We start from the raw sequence: 15,531 nt of genomic DNA, 5'->3' as shown, positions 1-15,531 counted from the left end.
GCTGCGAGGCAACAGTGCTAACCACTGAGTCACTGTGCTGCCTAATTTTTCAATTAACTTTGGCATTCAGTAATGGAAAACACCAAATGGGGCATCACATCTATTAAAGTAAAAAAAACTGTTGCATGTTAAAATGCACGCAAATACACTGCTAAAAAAAAATAAAGGGAACACTTAAACAACACAATGTAACTCCAAGTCAATCACACTTCTGGGAAATCAACCTGTCCAGTTAGGAAGCAACACTGATTGTGAATCAATTTCACCTGCTGTTGTGCAAATGGAACAGACAACAGGTGGAAATGAGGCAATTATCAAGACAACCCCTATAAAGGAACGGTTCTGCAGGTCGTGACCGCAGACCATTTCTCTGTCCTTGTCCTTTCTGGCTGATTTTTGGTCACTTTTGCATTTTGCCAGTGCCCTCACCACTAGAGGTAGCATGAGGCGGTGTCTACAACCCACAGAAGTTGCTCAGGTAGTGCAGCTCATCCAGGATGGCACATCAATGCACGCTGTGGCAAGAAGGTTTGCTGTGTCTGTCAGCACAGTGTCAAGAGCATGGAGGCGATACCAGGAGACAGGCCAGTACACCAGGAGACGTGGAGGGGGCCGTAGGAGGACAGCAACCCAGCAGGACCGCTATCTGCTCCTTTGTGCAAGGAGGAACAGGAGGAGCACTGCCAGAGCCCTACAAAATGACCTCCAGCAGGCCACTGATGTGCATGTTTCTGCTCAAACTGTCAGAAACAAACTCCATGAGGGTGGTACGAGGGCCCGACGTCCACAAGTGGGGCCTGTGCTTACAGCCCAACACCGTGCAGGGCGATTGGCATTTGCCAGAGAACACCAAGATTGGCAGCTTCGCCATTGGCGCCCTGTGCTCTTCACGGATGAGAGCAAGTTCACACTGAGCACATGTGACAGACGTGACAGAGTCTGGAGACGCCGTGGAGAACGTTCTGCTGCCTGCAACATCCTCCAGCGTGACCGGTTTGGCGGTGGGTCAGCGATGGTCTGGGGAGGCATTTCTTTGGAGGGCCGCACAGCCATGTGCTAGCCAGAGGTACCCTGACTGCCATTAGGTCCCGGGATGAGATCCTCAGACCCATTGTAAGACCATATGCTGGTGCAGTGGGCCCTGGGTTCCTTCTGATGCATGACAATGCTGGGCTTCATGTGGCTGGAGTGTGTCAGCAGTTCCTGCATGATGAAGACATTGATGCTATGGACCGGCCTGCCCGTTCCCCAGACCTGAATCCAATCCAGCACATCTGGGACATCATGTCTCGTTCCATCCACCGACGCCACGTCGCACCACAGACTGTCCAGGAGTTGACTGATGCTTTGATCCAGGTCTGGGAGGAGATCCCTCAGGAGAACATCCGTCATCTCATCAGGAGCATGCCCAGGCATTGTAGGGAGTGCATACAGGCACGTGGAGGCCACACACACTACTGAGCCTCATTTTAACTTGTCTTGAGGAATTTCCACAGAAGTTGGATCAGCCTGTGATCTGATTTTTCCACTTTTATTTTGAGTATGATTCTGAATCCAGACCTCCATGGGATAATGGTTTTGATTTCCATTGATCATTCTTATGTTATTTTGTTCTCAACACATTCCACTATGTAATGAATAAAAATTTTCAACTGGAATATTTCATTCATTGAGATCTAGGATGTGTTGTTTAAGTGTTCCCTTTAGTTTTTTGAGCTGTATATATTTCAAGTCTAGATAGGAAATATGGACACGTGTTCCCTGGTAAAACAGCATATATCAGAGAACTCTTTTTTATTAAATGAGAAATTCTTAAATTCAGGCTTTGCTCAGAATTACTGTATATCAAGTACAATATTTATAAACAAAAGCAATATTGGAGTAAAACAAATTTTTCTTGCATAATTTATTATTTGCCATAAGGCATTATTTAGTTCCAAATGAAGTGTACCCTTTAACTCCATCAATTATATTTTTTTATTTTCCAGCACACAAAAAAAAAGCCACTTTGACATGATGCTATATACATCAGTAACTTTATCCACCACACGTGCTTAACCTTCATTTTGGGGAGCAGAGAGAATTTGCTGGGAGCCAAAACTAGCGAGTAGTGGTGGGGGAGCAATGATTTTGTTGCAGGCCAGAAACCTCTGCCCAATTACAGTTTAATGTGTTGTGTGGGGGCACATTATGGAGAACCCAGTTGCCATCACACCACAGCGTTGCACCAAACGGTTTCCTCAGACATCTCAAGATATCACAGAAGAAGTCTGCATTAACAGTCTGACTCTTGGGGTAGAATTCACAGTGCAGAACCCTGCAAATGTGGAAGAAACCACGAACATGCTCTTGGATACGTGACTGACCTGACACACCTTCTTCGGTCTTGGACCGACCATGGTAATACCACTCAAAACAAAGCATGATCTCATGGGGCAAAGTGAGAATTAACACAGAAATTATCCATTTTATTTAGGTCTGAAATTCCGGCAAACTTGTGTCTGCACTAGTCATAACTACTACAGTTTACAAAAACTCTATAAGCATGAGAAATGTTCAGCATGACTATAGCTACAGAAAGCATACGGTATAATAATCCTCAGTAATAATTTCCACAGACATTTTCTTAAGTCTCCTTTTTTGAGGATTCTCTTCATGACATGTTCCTGGCAGCCACAACAGGATTTTAGTGCTCAGTTTTATAAAATATATTTCTGGCTATTGGATTGTGGGTACAGAACAAGTCGTCAGTCTAAAAGGTGCATTAAAAAATGGCTCTCTTTTGCCCCAATCACATTAGTGCTGCACAGAACGGACAATTAAGAATCAGTCTATGTCGGTCTGGCTTGACTTTTATTGGTTAAACAAATTTGATGAAAGTTTGTGGGTTTGGCCTGTTTGCTGCATTAAGGTAGAACTGGGGGCATTGAGAAGCAGGAAAGAGATTAGATGAAATGGAAAAAGGAGTCTATTCAAAGTCAACTTTGAAACAACAGATCTAAGGCAGAGAGACTAAGAGAGCTATAAAGGTGTTTATTATCAAACTGGGTGGGTTTAAAGCAGAAAACACTACTATCTTACCAATGATTTTTTAAATTTATTTCAAGTTTGCAAACATCTTGTCCCAAAAACCACTCTATCCATCACATCCTGGAGAAATAATGCTATGTTTTCTGCATTTTTATGTTTTTTTGTTTAGCCTTGTCTGTTGCATTGAATTGACAGACACTTCTATGACCTTTCAGTAAAGTTTTATCATCAAAGCGATCAAGAACCTTTAAATTTTTATATGATACTTTGCAAAAACAAAATACATCCCAGTGTGAGCATGGAGGCAAATGTCCATCATTACATTACATTTAGCTGACGCTTTTATCCAAAGCGACCATCACAAAATACTTCATCTCTTCTGCAGAGTCAATGCAAACATTGTCACACCATAGAGCCCAGTTTTTCATATAAAAAAAAGACCTTAACTTAATAATCACACCATTGTTGTAATTATGTTTAAGAAGTAAGCCTTTCCTACATTTAGAAAATTCAATATTCCTTCGGTAAACTTTGGATTTATTTTATGCTTTTAAAGGGTAACTACACCCTCCAATTCTGTTAGAAAACTCTCCCAGCATATTTTGAAAAGTGGTCAACGTATGAAATACACCTCATAGTCTTTTCTTATTAGATCAGTAAGGGAGGAGATTACCATCATAGTGTTACAGTAAAAAAAATATATCTGAAATGAAGTCCAGGTGTGGCTGATCCATGCATATAGAGGGTTGTAGCAGACCTGAAACAATGAGAGAAGCAGGCTCGCTTCCAAAAAGACACCAGAGGGAAGTCAGTGGATGTCACAGTTTGATACTGAATCTCGGGTGTCCACCTTGAAACTTCTGTTATTGCCCTGATCTTCTGTTGGGTGGAGGATGTGTGTGAAGCATCACCATTGTAGAATTTGTAGCTTCTTTGCAGCAACATGCATGCTAAAAGTATTGTCTAGTGTCATGGCTCCAACTATGTGTTCCATCAGAATCAGCTTTATTGGCCAAGCATGGCCAATAAATTTGACTGTTTTTTGTTTCTCTTAAAGGATTTACATAGACACAGTAATTATAGGTGGATCAAAAACTCCTCAGACTGCTCCTGTTGCGTGTGAACAGAGCACAACACCATTATGTGCATGGAGCAGGGGCAAGCTGTAACCTTTGAGAGTAAGTATTCCAAGTTACACAGCCACAGCTAAGTTGTTGAAAACAAGCAAGTGGTTTGTTTTTAACGTGCGGTGAGTGAGTATGTTGTCATGTTGGAGTTCAGGTTGTTGGCACCAAATATTTCCCTCAGACGACTCGGAACATCACAACTGAATTTAATGTTCACACTCTGACCCTGAGGGACAAATTCACAGTGCACAACCTTGCAAATGTCAAAGAAAATCCACCTGGTTACCCTTCCTGACCTGACATGTCTTCTTCGGTCCTGGACAGTGACGTTCGGCCCCTCGTGAAATGACAATACAACTCAAAACATGTTGCCCAGCTCAGTGCTTCATTACTGTAGATTTTCTGAAACATTCTCCGTTGCCAATTTCCAGAGTTTGAGACAACATTTGATGTCCGTTCTCTGCTCACATCCATGGTGAAATAGCGAATGCGCACATACCACTGCCCACAGAAAGCTGTGTAACTCAGGTGCTGATTGAGATTAAGCGATGCAACTTGGAACATTCACTCAAGATATAAAGCTCTGTGCACATCACTGTGCTGGAGCATCCTTGCAAATTTTTTGATTGCCCCTTATACAGCCAAACAAAAACAAAGATTACAAAATTCAAGTCAAATCTTTTCTATAAACATATGGTAATAATGTAGCCCAATATCACATCCACATATTGGGGATATTAACTGCAACTCGACTAGTTTGGCGGATGCTCACAATCGCGAGGCATTAACTCTAATTTTTGAGTGTCATTTTCTCAAACTAACAACTCTAAGTCATCAGTGTTTACCTTAGTTGTTCTTGCTTTTGTAGTGGGTTGTAGTGTTACACCTTTTCAGATAAAAAGACATTTGTGTGGATCTAGTCCAGCTACAGATTTTGGGATGCTTGTTAATCCACAATCCATGATTATCATTCTTCCACTGACAGCCCATCTTTAACGCTGAGGCACTTAGGTCTGTTCTGCATTTTCCTTTTTTAACTTATCTCTGTCTTTTTTGTCTTTTCCATTGGTCTTGCCAATTAAAGTCTTAAGTGTTGTTAGATCTTGGCCAAGACCAGCGTGTTCTTTTTTTTAATTGTTTTTAGCCCGTCCTGCCCTCTGCTCCTCTGATCTTGTCTTGCAGATAAAAGCAGCTTACAATAAATGGCAGTGGCATTATTAGGTAAAAGGTTTCACTTGAATATATTTTAGATATCTAAAATGGATTGTCGTGTGTGATATTTGTATTGTGACAATAATGCTGTAGTTTTGCTTGTCAGTTTATTTTAAGAGATTTTAATTGGCTTGAATAGATTCACATTCAGTAAGGTGTCGGTGATGTCTATCAAACTGCCATACGCAATGTCCACAGTGAACCATACATTATACACACTCCTGTAGGATTCTGGCAAGCGCAGCTGAGCTGTACAAAAAGTAGGAGAGGTTGACTTGAAAACTCCACTTGTGGCAGCCGTTTACTGAATAAAAACTCAGGCTGTCTTCCTGATACTTGTTTCACCAAAGCCTCCAAAGCTGTCTATAATTTCTGACACACATCAGACCCACAGCTGTGGATCCAGTCACACGTGATCACTCTGCTTCACCACACTGCTTTCCCCAGGGGTGACTTCAGATGGACTTATGGCACTAAAATGCCCCAAAATTGAATTGCATGGTGTGTCACTTCAGTCAAATAATGCTGCAATGAGGTTAGGTCAGAAGATATGTTAAGCATATTTATTCGTAGGTAATGTCTGCATGCACAGTTTTTGGGTTACTATAACAACTCACTGTATACGCAGCATATCTACAGTATTTCTTAATTATGAAGTAATGAACATAGAAACCCGGCAAGTTTGCATTCAGAAAATAATGAATATTAAGTAGCTTTGCAAGCAAAGTTCCAAAGAATGGACACTGAAGACCTGTGGCAGTGGAAAGGCACAGTGGGCTGCTTTGAGAAGTCCCTCAGTCAGCAGTGAAACTAAAGGTAGTTAAGTTTCTGTAGCTGCAAATGAAGAGGGATCCATACGTGGAAGTCTCTCAGAACACACTAAATTAAATTAGAGAACAAAACATTGTTTTCTAGTGTGTGTAGAAGAAATTCTTTATTTTCATTGTGTAATAGATACTTGTCACTCACGTTCAAACAGGACATTGGTTTTGTACACAGTATTTCTGTAAACATAGTCCAGGAAAGCCAGGATGTGTTTGCCCACATTCATATGTGACAAAGTAGCCTGGGGTTACACTGAAGAATATATTTATTTTTTCTAAATAGTTCCTCTTAGCTATACATCAAACACCATGTTAGGACTATGGACAGTTACGTTTAAAATACTTTACATTCACGTTTTGCTATAAACAATTTGATAAATACAAGATTAGATATAACAAAAGAATATATTTCTATATTTTAATATCTTCATATATATTCCACATATATTTGTTTTTTTCTTTGTGGCTTTATTCCTTTCAGTAAGGGTGTTCTGTTATGATTCAAGGCTCAACTTCATTCTAATAAATAATAAAGAGAAACAGAAGATAATAATATCACTCCTCAAGGAACATGTCGGCACTTCTATCGTGATGGAAAAAGAAGAACACCACAAGGTATGTTTCAAAATAAAAATGTCAGACTTGTTGTCATGCAGTTAACATAATAGTTAATATGCAGTACAGTAAAAGAGGCATTTGGCAGTTGTAAGTCTGCCATGTACTGCACACTAACAGCTTACTGTATGGTTGGCAACAAAATCCCAATACACACACACACACACACTCTTTCGCTGTCTCTTCGGAGGAAAACCCACATATATTCCTATAAACTGAACAGACAGAAATTTGAAAAGTTAAAGTCACACTACAATAATACAAAACTATGTGTAACAGTTACGCCATTTGTTTTGGTGTTTTTTATAATTTTATTTTTTTTCCCTGCACCTCATGTATGCAGCCAGGCACTGACCAGGTTCTACTTTTGTCTTTCTTTGAGATTGAGGCTTGGTTGTGTGTCTGGCTTTTCAAAGCATATGAGTTCAATGAAGCCTGCCAGAGTTCTTTTAAAGCTTTGGAGTGATGCATGCATTTATTCCCTTTTCTGGAACGCACTGTGACACAAAAGCAATATATATGACCTGTTTTTTTCTTTGCTTAAGGACCTTAACCTTGATGCACTGTTGACCTCCAGCTTTTTGACTTTGGTGTCAAAGGACTGGGTCAAAACCAAGAGATTGCCATCCACAAACTGGTTTGATTTTAGTGGGTTCCTGAGTCAACACAGTTTATTTTATTTCATGTAATTGTATTTACTGTAAGAAACATGAAGTGTCTTGCTTGATAAGGCACTGACACAGATAAGCCACAATTGATTAAAAGAGTATATAAAAATCATAATGATATCCATGGGGAGAAAACTTGTAAATGTTTGCCATGGGATGCCCCTCCCTTATGAGTTGAAGCTACAGGATGGTTTCAGAACGTTACCAGGCATAACTCTGAAATCAAAGCGCTTGAAGCCACTCTTGACAACAAAGGCCTTGGGTGATAAATGCACAGGGAGAAGAGGGAGGCTGCTGAGAGGTTGGAGTCTGTTGCTCTCCTTGTCTGTCCGACCACTGGTGGCACACAGTAGCTCCAACCACAGAAGTCAGGATGGATGAAGGGATTCTGGATATTCGGGATCAGATGGCCAACCAGTGCTTTAGCTGGAGAATAAAATACAGTCTTATTTGTTTTGTCACCTTATGGAACACATTTTATCCCATTTTAACGGCCTTGGTTGATATATCTTGTTGCTATTCTTGTTGTTAAGAATATTTGATCATATTCACATCTGCTGTTTGTATAATCCAACTTTTAAAAGGCTCATACTGAACAATATTATAGCATCTTTACAAATAGGCAGTGCACAAGTTATTTCACAAATGATTAAAAGTTTTGAAATACAAATTAATTGCCATTTAGGGGGAAAAAAATCAGCCTGATTTTTATTTTATGTTTTAGTTCAGGTTAATTCAGTCAGAAAAAGTTTAAAATGTTGACCTTACTTTGAACTGCCGTATATTTCCTTCAGCCACCAAATGATGTTCATGTTCTGGAGTGATGCAGTAGGCTATTCTCTGCAACAACAAAAAAGAAATTACAGCATATCATTCTCACTTTTTACACAAGAGATGTATCATCTGCAGAGCATACATACCACCCCTGGCCCTTTAATATACTGCAATTTTGTCATATCCGCATATGTTTCCAGGAGTCAAATAGTCCTGATAATACTTGAGTATTAAGAGGGAATGCGATCAAATTTGACATGAGACATTAAGGGCTCTATCTTACACCTGGCGCAAAGTGCCATCAAGCACATAGCCAAGTGTCTTTGCTAGTTTCAGATCTGAGGATTTGTCATTTTTCCATTCAGCGCCCACTTTGTTTAAATCGCAAATGTCCATCTGAGCACCAATGCGTCTGTTGTTTTTTTTAAATAATGTGGTCAGAAACTGTTGGTGCATTGCTAATTTGGGTCAGGAGAAAGCAACTGCATGAGCAACAAAAACCTAGTCTTACGTCAGTGGTGCAGTATTTTACTGTTATGGTGATTTCATTATTAAGACAGTAATATTCAACTACATAGGCAGGTGTGCAACGTGTATATGCTCAGCTTGTTGTACAAACAGGGAAAAGCAGCAGCACACACAAACAATTCAAAAGGTTAAAGGTAAAAAATGTGAAAGGCTATTGTGTCCATCAGGAAGAAAAAGCGGATCGGCTTCCTCTGCAGATAAGAGAGTTCGTTCCTCCTACTTTAAAATTCTGTTATTATAAGAGCATTCCAGAAAGGTGAAAGCAACCTCAGGAGAATGCAAGATGACAGTCTGATTGGTGTATTTCATGTTGCGCCCAAAACAAGCCTATGATTTATTAAGTTGCCACCCCCCTGAACTATGTGCCTTACTTTTCATTCAGATTATCCACCAATAAACTAGCAAATGTGGATTTTGATTGATAAAATTAGCCCTTAGACATGTGTTTGAAGTATTTTTCTGGAACTTCAGAAATGATGATTCAGATTATCATGAAGATGCCACAGCCTAAGCTCAATCGGCAGTGACAGAGGTTCTGAGGAAGAACATGTGTCCTGAGAACCTGAGAGAAATCTTCAACCCTGCTTATCAACGGGAAATACCAGTTAGATGTGGGGATTGTTGCCGTAGATTGAAGCTGACACTGGTTGACTGCTGAGGGATGAAAACAGCTCTAATGCTTTGATGATTGCCATCACAAACTATAAATGCTTTGAAGCAATCCTTTCATCTAACAGTGTTCTCAAAGTTCCAGTGTCATCATCTTTTCCGAAATCAGATGATTGTTTTTCAGTTTTGTTTGAAAAAGATAACACACTGCATGCCCTGCAGCAGCAATCACATCAGTGAGTACATGTGGCTACTGTTATACAATGCCCATTTATACTGAGATCCTATTTTATTTCCAGCATATATGTTAGTCGAAAGTTCTTGTGCCAGTCAAAACTGTTTACCATCGTCTCTCCTCTTCACTGATTATATTGCCAAAAAGTCTGTGTATGATTATTCAGAATATCTACCAAATAAGCCACTTCTTTACTTTTTCACAGTCTGTGACGAACGTGTTTTGATACACACCTCTTTGAATGTTCCTGGTACACTTAAGAATTTATATATGGCGTAAAAGGGGACAAACAGCATGGAGGACATGGCCACGCCCCAGCCGACCACGTTGGCCCAGTAAGGGAAGACGTATTCATCATACTTCAGGCCTGACGATGTCAAAGTGCTGGCTATTACCACAAACTATGAAAGAGAGAAGAAAAACGAGAAATAATCACATTAGAAGCGTTAGATCTGTTTGTTATGTTTGAACTCTGAAATAAAAGGGACTGGCAGAAAATGTCAAAGACAGAAAAAGAGACACTGAAAGAGACAGGAAATATAAAAACAAAGTGACTTAACATGACAGAGGTCAATCACAAAACATTTTATCATAGCAGATGCCCCCTATTAAAAACCCATTCGTAATTCCTCTAATATTGTATTTTAGTGTTACCCACTTAGGTATTATATCAACATTACTGCTGATTATTTATATAAAAAAAAAAATCACTTTGTGTAAACATTTTGAGAAAGCACCAAAAGTCATCTTTACATCATCATTACAACATTGAGATAGTTTATTGGTGTCGTCGTATGTTTATTCTTGCTCATGAAAATGTGGAGTTCAGATTTGAACTGTCAGTTCACTCAGACCTCTTTTGATAGTAAGTACCAGAGCTTGCACTCATTACTTATGTTTATTTCCAGTCGATCACAAAATTGAGCACAAATATGTTCACATAGCACCGCTTCAAGTGCACATGGAAACTTGGCACTCTAGGTGTTTTCATTAATAGAAATGCAGCATTCACAGAGGCTAGGACAAGAGATTGGATGAAGTGGAGTATAATTGGTTGGGTGTGGTGTCATCTGTGATGGAAACACGCATGAGAAAGAACACATGTTCAATAAAGGTTACAATTTTTAGCAAGGTTTTGTATTCTTTTGGAGTACAAAGGCTTGTCATTGAGGCAGTAACCTATTACATACCAAAATAAATCTACAGTACATTATTTTTGCGATAACAAATTCTCTTTATTCCGGCAACCTTCCACTGTTGTCCAGAGGAGGATGTATTAAAGGAAGCACATGGCTGTCTACACCCTCCCCTGAATAACAGTGGACATAACCATGTGCTTCCTCAAATGCACGTGGATTCGCACACTACTCAATCAAATGCCAGCGAGGAACTGGCCAGGAGGGGCACCAAGGTTTAAACTATCCTCCCTTATCTTCCCCTCCCTCCAGGTACAAGCCAGAGGAATGACTGTGATGATTGAATCTGGGTCTCTGGGGTGGTGGGTGAGTGCTTTTCCCTGTGTGCAGCTTATTGCATTACTTTAATTTACTTTAGCTGTTGGTTCTCATAGGAATGCAATTAATAAATCTTCTCGTTAAGCTAACCAGCACTAAATCATTGAGACCGAAACTAACATCTACTGCATGAATAAGCAATTCATTTATTTTTCTTGCAAGCATTCAGAATGCTATTTACTGCAATGCACCAATCAGTAAACTAGTTTAGTTTTCACTTCTTCTTAAAATTTGGATAGACTTATCTGTCGAGTTTGTGTTTTGGTCTAGATCCGATGTCATCCCTTCCCATGAATACCAGCTCTACATGCAGCAGCTTCATTTCATTTCTCACCAGCAGAAAAGCTGGGCTGACAAATTTCCAGCACAGCCTCCAGTAGAGTCCTGGCTTAAAGCCCATCATTCGCTCGATATCTTCGCTGAAGCGGTCTACACCTGGAGAGAGCATGAGAAGTTGAACAGCAAAGGTTACTGCTGGGAGTAAAGTCATACACATTCAATTGTAAAACCGTGTAAAAGCACTTTGAGACCATAAGGTGATAAAGCGCAATACAAGTGCAGATCGTTTACTATTTAAATCAGTGGAGGCAGCAGCTAGTTATTTGTCCCAATGCAGTCTCATTGGACAATAAGTGGGAAAGCAACACATGATGGTCTGCACCCTCATAGTCCACTGATACCTTTCAGGTCTGATGTGTGCTGACCTTTACATCATACATCATGTGCCTTTGACTTAATTAAAGAAATAATTACATTATGGTACAAATCTCAACTTGTCATGCATTTAGAGAGGGACAGTGTTTTCTGTCTGTTTTTCTTTACCTAAAATTAACAGATGTCCTCTAAATGCCCTATTTAGAAGCTGTCATTAGACACTACAATTTATCGATGTTCCCTCATGCCTTAAATGCTAGATACTAGCTTGCTGGCTGCAAATAGAGGAGAATCCAGTTACTGAAGCGCACACAGCTCAGACAGGTGTGACGCTGAAAGTTTGTATGAAAAGAGTGAAGTAAGGCGTTCTAATGTAAGATTTAGTGACGTCACTTGAAAGTGATTTTATCTACATAGGCGGGCCACCCAAATAGAGCCTACTTATGGTAAATGTTACGGCTCACTGAAACTGATGAGATTGACCCCTGTGTAAAGGGAGAAAAAGTTATGCATTTTAAAACAAAAACATGCTAGTGTGGAGGAAGTTTAGGTATTGAAATTTGGCACCGCATTACAAGCTATTTTAAAATACTAGATAGGACCGAAGCAATACGTTCTGTGCCATCAAAGTTCGGTATTCAACCCTAAACACCAATCACTAAACCACATTTTCTGATTGTGGTGTTCGTAGTTCTTGCCCTGCTGGTCCTTAAAAAGGTCTTTTATTAACATGAACTGCTGTCTCTTTTTTTTCCTTTTCACTGTTTACATTTTTGTAACTAATGATTCTTCTGTCTCATAGCTACATTTTCAGGTCACATTTATTCCTTTTCATGGAGTCATGGCAAAAGAGTGACAATAGGCGAGTAGCTAAGATATTGCAGTTCTATCGTGCTAATTGCCATTTTCCAATGTCATTTCAAAACTGACTAATGTTGCTAATGAGAATATGTGATGGAATACATGTCATTTCTTACCATAAAACCATGACACTCCAATGGCCTCGATCAGCACAGCAAATAGTATAGAAGTCCCTGCTGCATACTTATCTAACAAGGTCAGCACGTAGATCCCACCCTACAGAAGAGGAAAGAAACACAACAGGGTGCGTTAGTCTTTCAACGTAATCGGACCCTTGTGTGCGGTCAGTCAGCAAGGGTCTGTCAAACCTGATACATTGGACTATACAGTATGTGCTCAATTTGCACTTGTAGGTGAGTTAAAGCCTAATTTTTGGAGTTGACATCTCAACATAGACAGGCTGCACACATTGGTGATTCAGATTGCTTTTAAGGTTTTGCATAACGAACCTTTGATTTGTATCCACGATGCTACAGTCTGTATGTTGTGTGAGGGAACCAGCATTCGAAAGGCATCGTTCACTTTCTCAGTAATTGTATTCACTTGATTCAGGGACGAAACCATGTGAATCACGGAGATAATACCTTTCTGTCTCCAAAGTCTGTATTTCTCTCATCAGTGAACATTTTTGCTTGGTGCTAATGCCATGTGAATGAATAGAAGCAACAGAGAAATGTTGGCTTCCTGTTTAAAGCTTTAATTGAATTCAAATTTCTTATCAGAGTTTGGTGCGCCAGCTCTTTCAATCATTTCTTTGACTGATTTCTGTTACTTTTTAAAGCAATTTTTCTGTGACAACAAAACGTCATGACGCCTAGACACATGCAGTTTAAACCTTATTCTCATGCCTTAACACTGCCGAACTTCACAAAATGATTATATATAAAGAAATATTTTCCAGTTTATATAAATATAATAAGTTAAATAAATGAATAAACATTCAAGGAGCACTATAAAACTTGATACTCACATTAGTAATGCAGAACAGGGCAACGAGGAAGGTCCCAAAAGCTGTGGCGAAGGTGAAGAGCTTTCTGTTTCTCTTGAGGATCTTAAAGTCATCTGTCAGGCCTGTGATCACTGCCTCCATGCCGCCCATCTGAGGGACACAAACAGAGACACCACACTCCGAAATCACTCCCAGCTAGAAGGCTTCTTTAATGGGCTTAACCAGGGGAGATCCCTTCACAGCTTACACCAGACATCTTTGTGATATTTTGTGCCCTATTTTTGAAGTATTTTAAACTGAACATTGATAGTCATAACTTCATAATACCATGTTATTTATTTGTCAACAATTAGGGAAAAACACAGTATGGAAAATCACTCATTTAATAACAATCAACAGTTCAGATGTATCTGTTGAAAGGCATGTCTATAACATGTTGCATCACTTTACACAATGTTGTGTGTACTTTAACAGTTAATGGAAATATGAGATATCATCTTTTGATGTACAACAATATGGTATTATGTACCATCATGTTTTTAACTCAAATTGGCATGATTATATGTAACTTTTTAAAATGGTATACGTAGCAATAGCCAACAAAATAGAAAGGTGTTTGTTTTTTATATGTGTCCGTTAATAAGGGTTAATATGTATTGTCATATATTTTGAATAATTGAATATCATGTGAAATGTTTCTTCTACAACAGGTCTTCAAATTTGTCTTTGGTCCCATCTTAGCAAAACAAAAAAGTACAGGCCGAAAAACAAGTTGGGATAAAATACACACCCAATACATTACAGTATATAAACCAATACTTTTATAGTAGTCCTAATCTGATCCAGCTGATAAATGATTGAACGGATGAGTTAATGGCTTGGAGACATTTAACTAGCTGTTTATTTAGCACCTCAGAGAATCGCTGGGCACGTTTTTTTAAATTGCTGCTGGCTTTTGGAGACGTTTTTATTGCCGCAGACCAATTATTCACTTTAACACTGACCATAATGAATAATAATTTACCTTATATTACTGTATGTTTTATAATTGGACTTCTAATGAAAATTATGTTCCAACAAAAGTCAGGTTTAATGGGAAACCTCGATGTTATTCATTATGTCTTTACTTTACCCGAGGGGGATCTCAGCATTCGGTGTCTGCTCGGTTCTGTCTTCTGTTCAGTAAAGGTGGTGCTGTTTTTCTAGGCTATGGGTCAAAAGGTAAATGGAGTGCCCTTACAAAGTGCATTTTTAACCTAGTTGTTCTCAATATGCTTCACAATTTTTGCCACTCATTCACCCATGTGCAAATGCACTCACACCTCGCCTGCCCTCGGGAAGATCTTGGGGAAGAACACTTCAGCATGGGGGTTTTGGAAGTAAACTGGAAGAACCAGGGATCTGCCAGCCTTGCAATTAGGGGAAAACTTGCTCTATCTCACAAAAAAATAGACCAAGCTCTCTCTCTCTCTCTCTCTCTCTCTCTCTCTCTCTCTCTGTGTGTGTGTATATATATATATATATATATATCAAATATAAAACAATATCTTAGCTACTACTACTACTCGTTCAAACTATCATGGAGGAAGCAGCGGAGACAGAAGTTCTAGTGAGTGCAGCTTGCAATGTTTGAGAATGATTAAATATTTGTACGTAACATGGCTAGAAATCTAATATAATAGAAAGCTTGCTGATAAATGTGACTGGAAACATAATTGTGTTCAGATTTTGGAAACAGCCACAGAGTGAATCAGCAGTAGCAACATCATCATCACCACCATCTGACTGAGAACGTCAGACAAGCTGAGCTCAAAAGAAGTGTTACTAAATGTCATTTTTAGCTAATAATACCAAGTAGTCTGTTTAATTATAAGTTGTGTACAATATGATACAGTTATAAGATGCTTGTATTAAACAGTTTCTTAAGTAAT

General features: G+C 39.3%; 1 protein-coding gene across 3 annotated transcripts in view; it reads right to left on the bottom strand.

The window, feature by feature from the left end:
• Positions 1–6,282: 6,282 nt before the first annotated feature.
• slc6a2 (solute carrier family 6 member 2) overlaps positions 6,283–15,531 on the bottom strand; it is a 28,330-nt gene continuing 19,081 nt past the window's right edge. For all 3 annotated transcript variants that reach the window (XM_069174146.1, XM_069174145.1, XM_069174147.1), the window contains exons 10-15: positions 13,622–13,750; positions 12,768–12,867; positions 11,471–11,571; positions 9,856–10,023; positions 8,245–8,316; positions 6,283–7,902 (exon numbers count right to left, since the gene is read on the bottom strand). In XM_069174146.1, coding sequence (XP_069030247.1) covers positions 7,879–7,902; positions 8,245–8,316; positions 9,856–10,023; positions 11,471–11,571; positions 12,768–12,867; positions 13,622–13,750 — 594 coding nt within the window. In that variant the 3' untranslated portion in view covers positions 6,283–7,878. The remainder of the gene's footprint in view (positions 7,903–8,244; positions 8,317–9,855; positions 10,024–11,470; positions 11,572–12,767; positions 12,868–13,621; positions 13,751–15,531) is intronic.

Source organism: Embiotoca jacksoni, unplaced genomic scaffold, assembly GCF_022577435.1.
Source record: "Embiotoca jacksoni isolate LCO1_2020_lvr unplaced genomic scaffold, fEmbJac1.0.p SCAF_6, whole genome shotgun sequence".
NCBI classification, from domain to species: Eukaryota; Metazoa; Chordata; class Actinopteri; family Embiotocidae; genus Embiotoca; species Embiotoca jacksoni.
The sequence above is the reverse complement of the archived record's forward strand: the minus strand, read 5'-3'. Positions and strand labels throughout refer to the sequence as shown.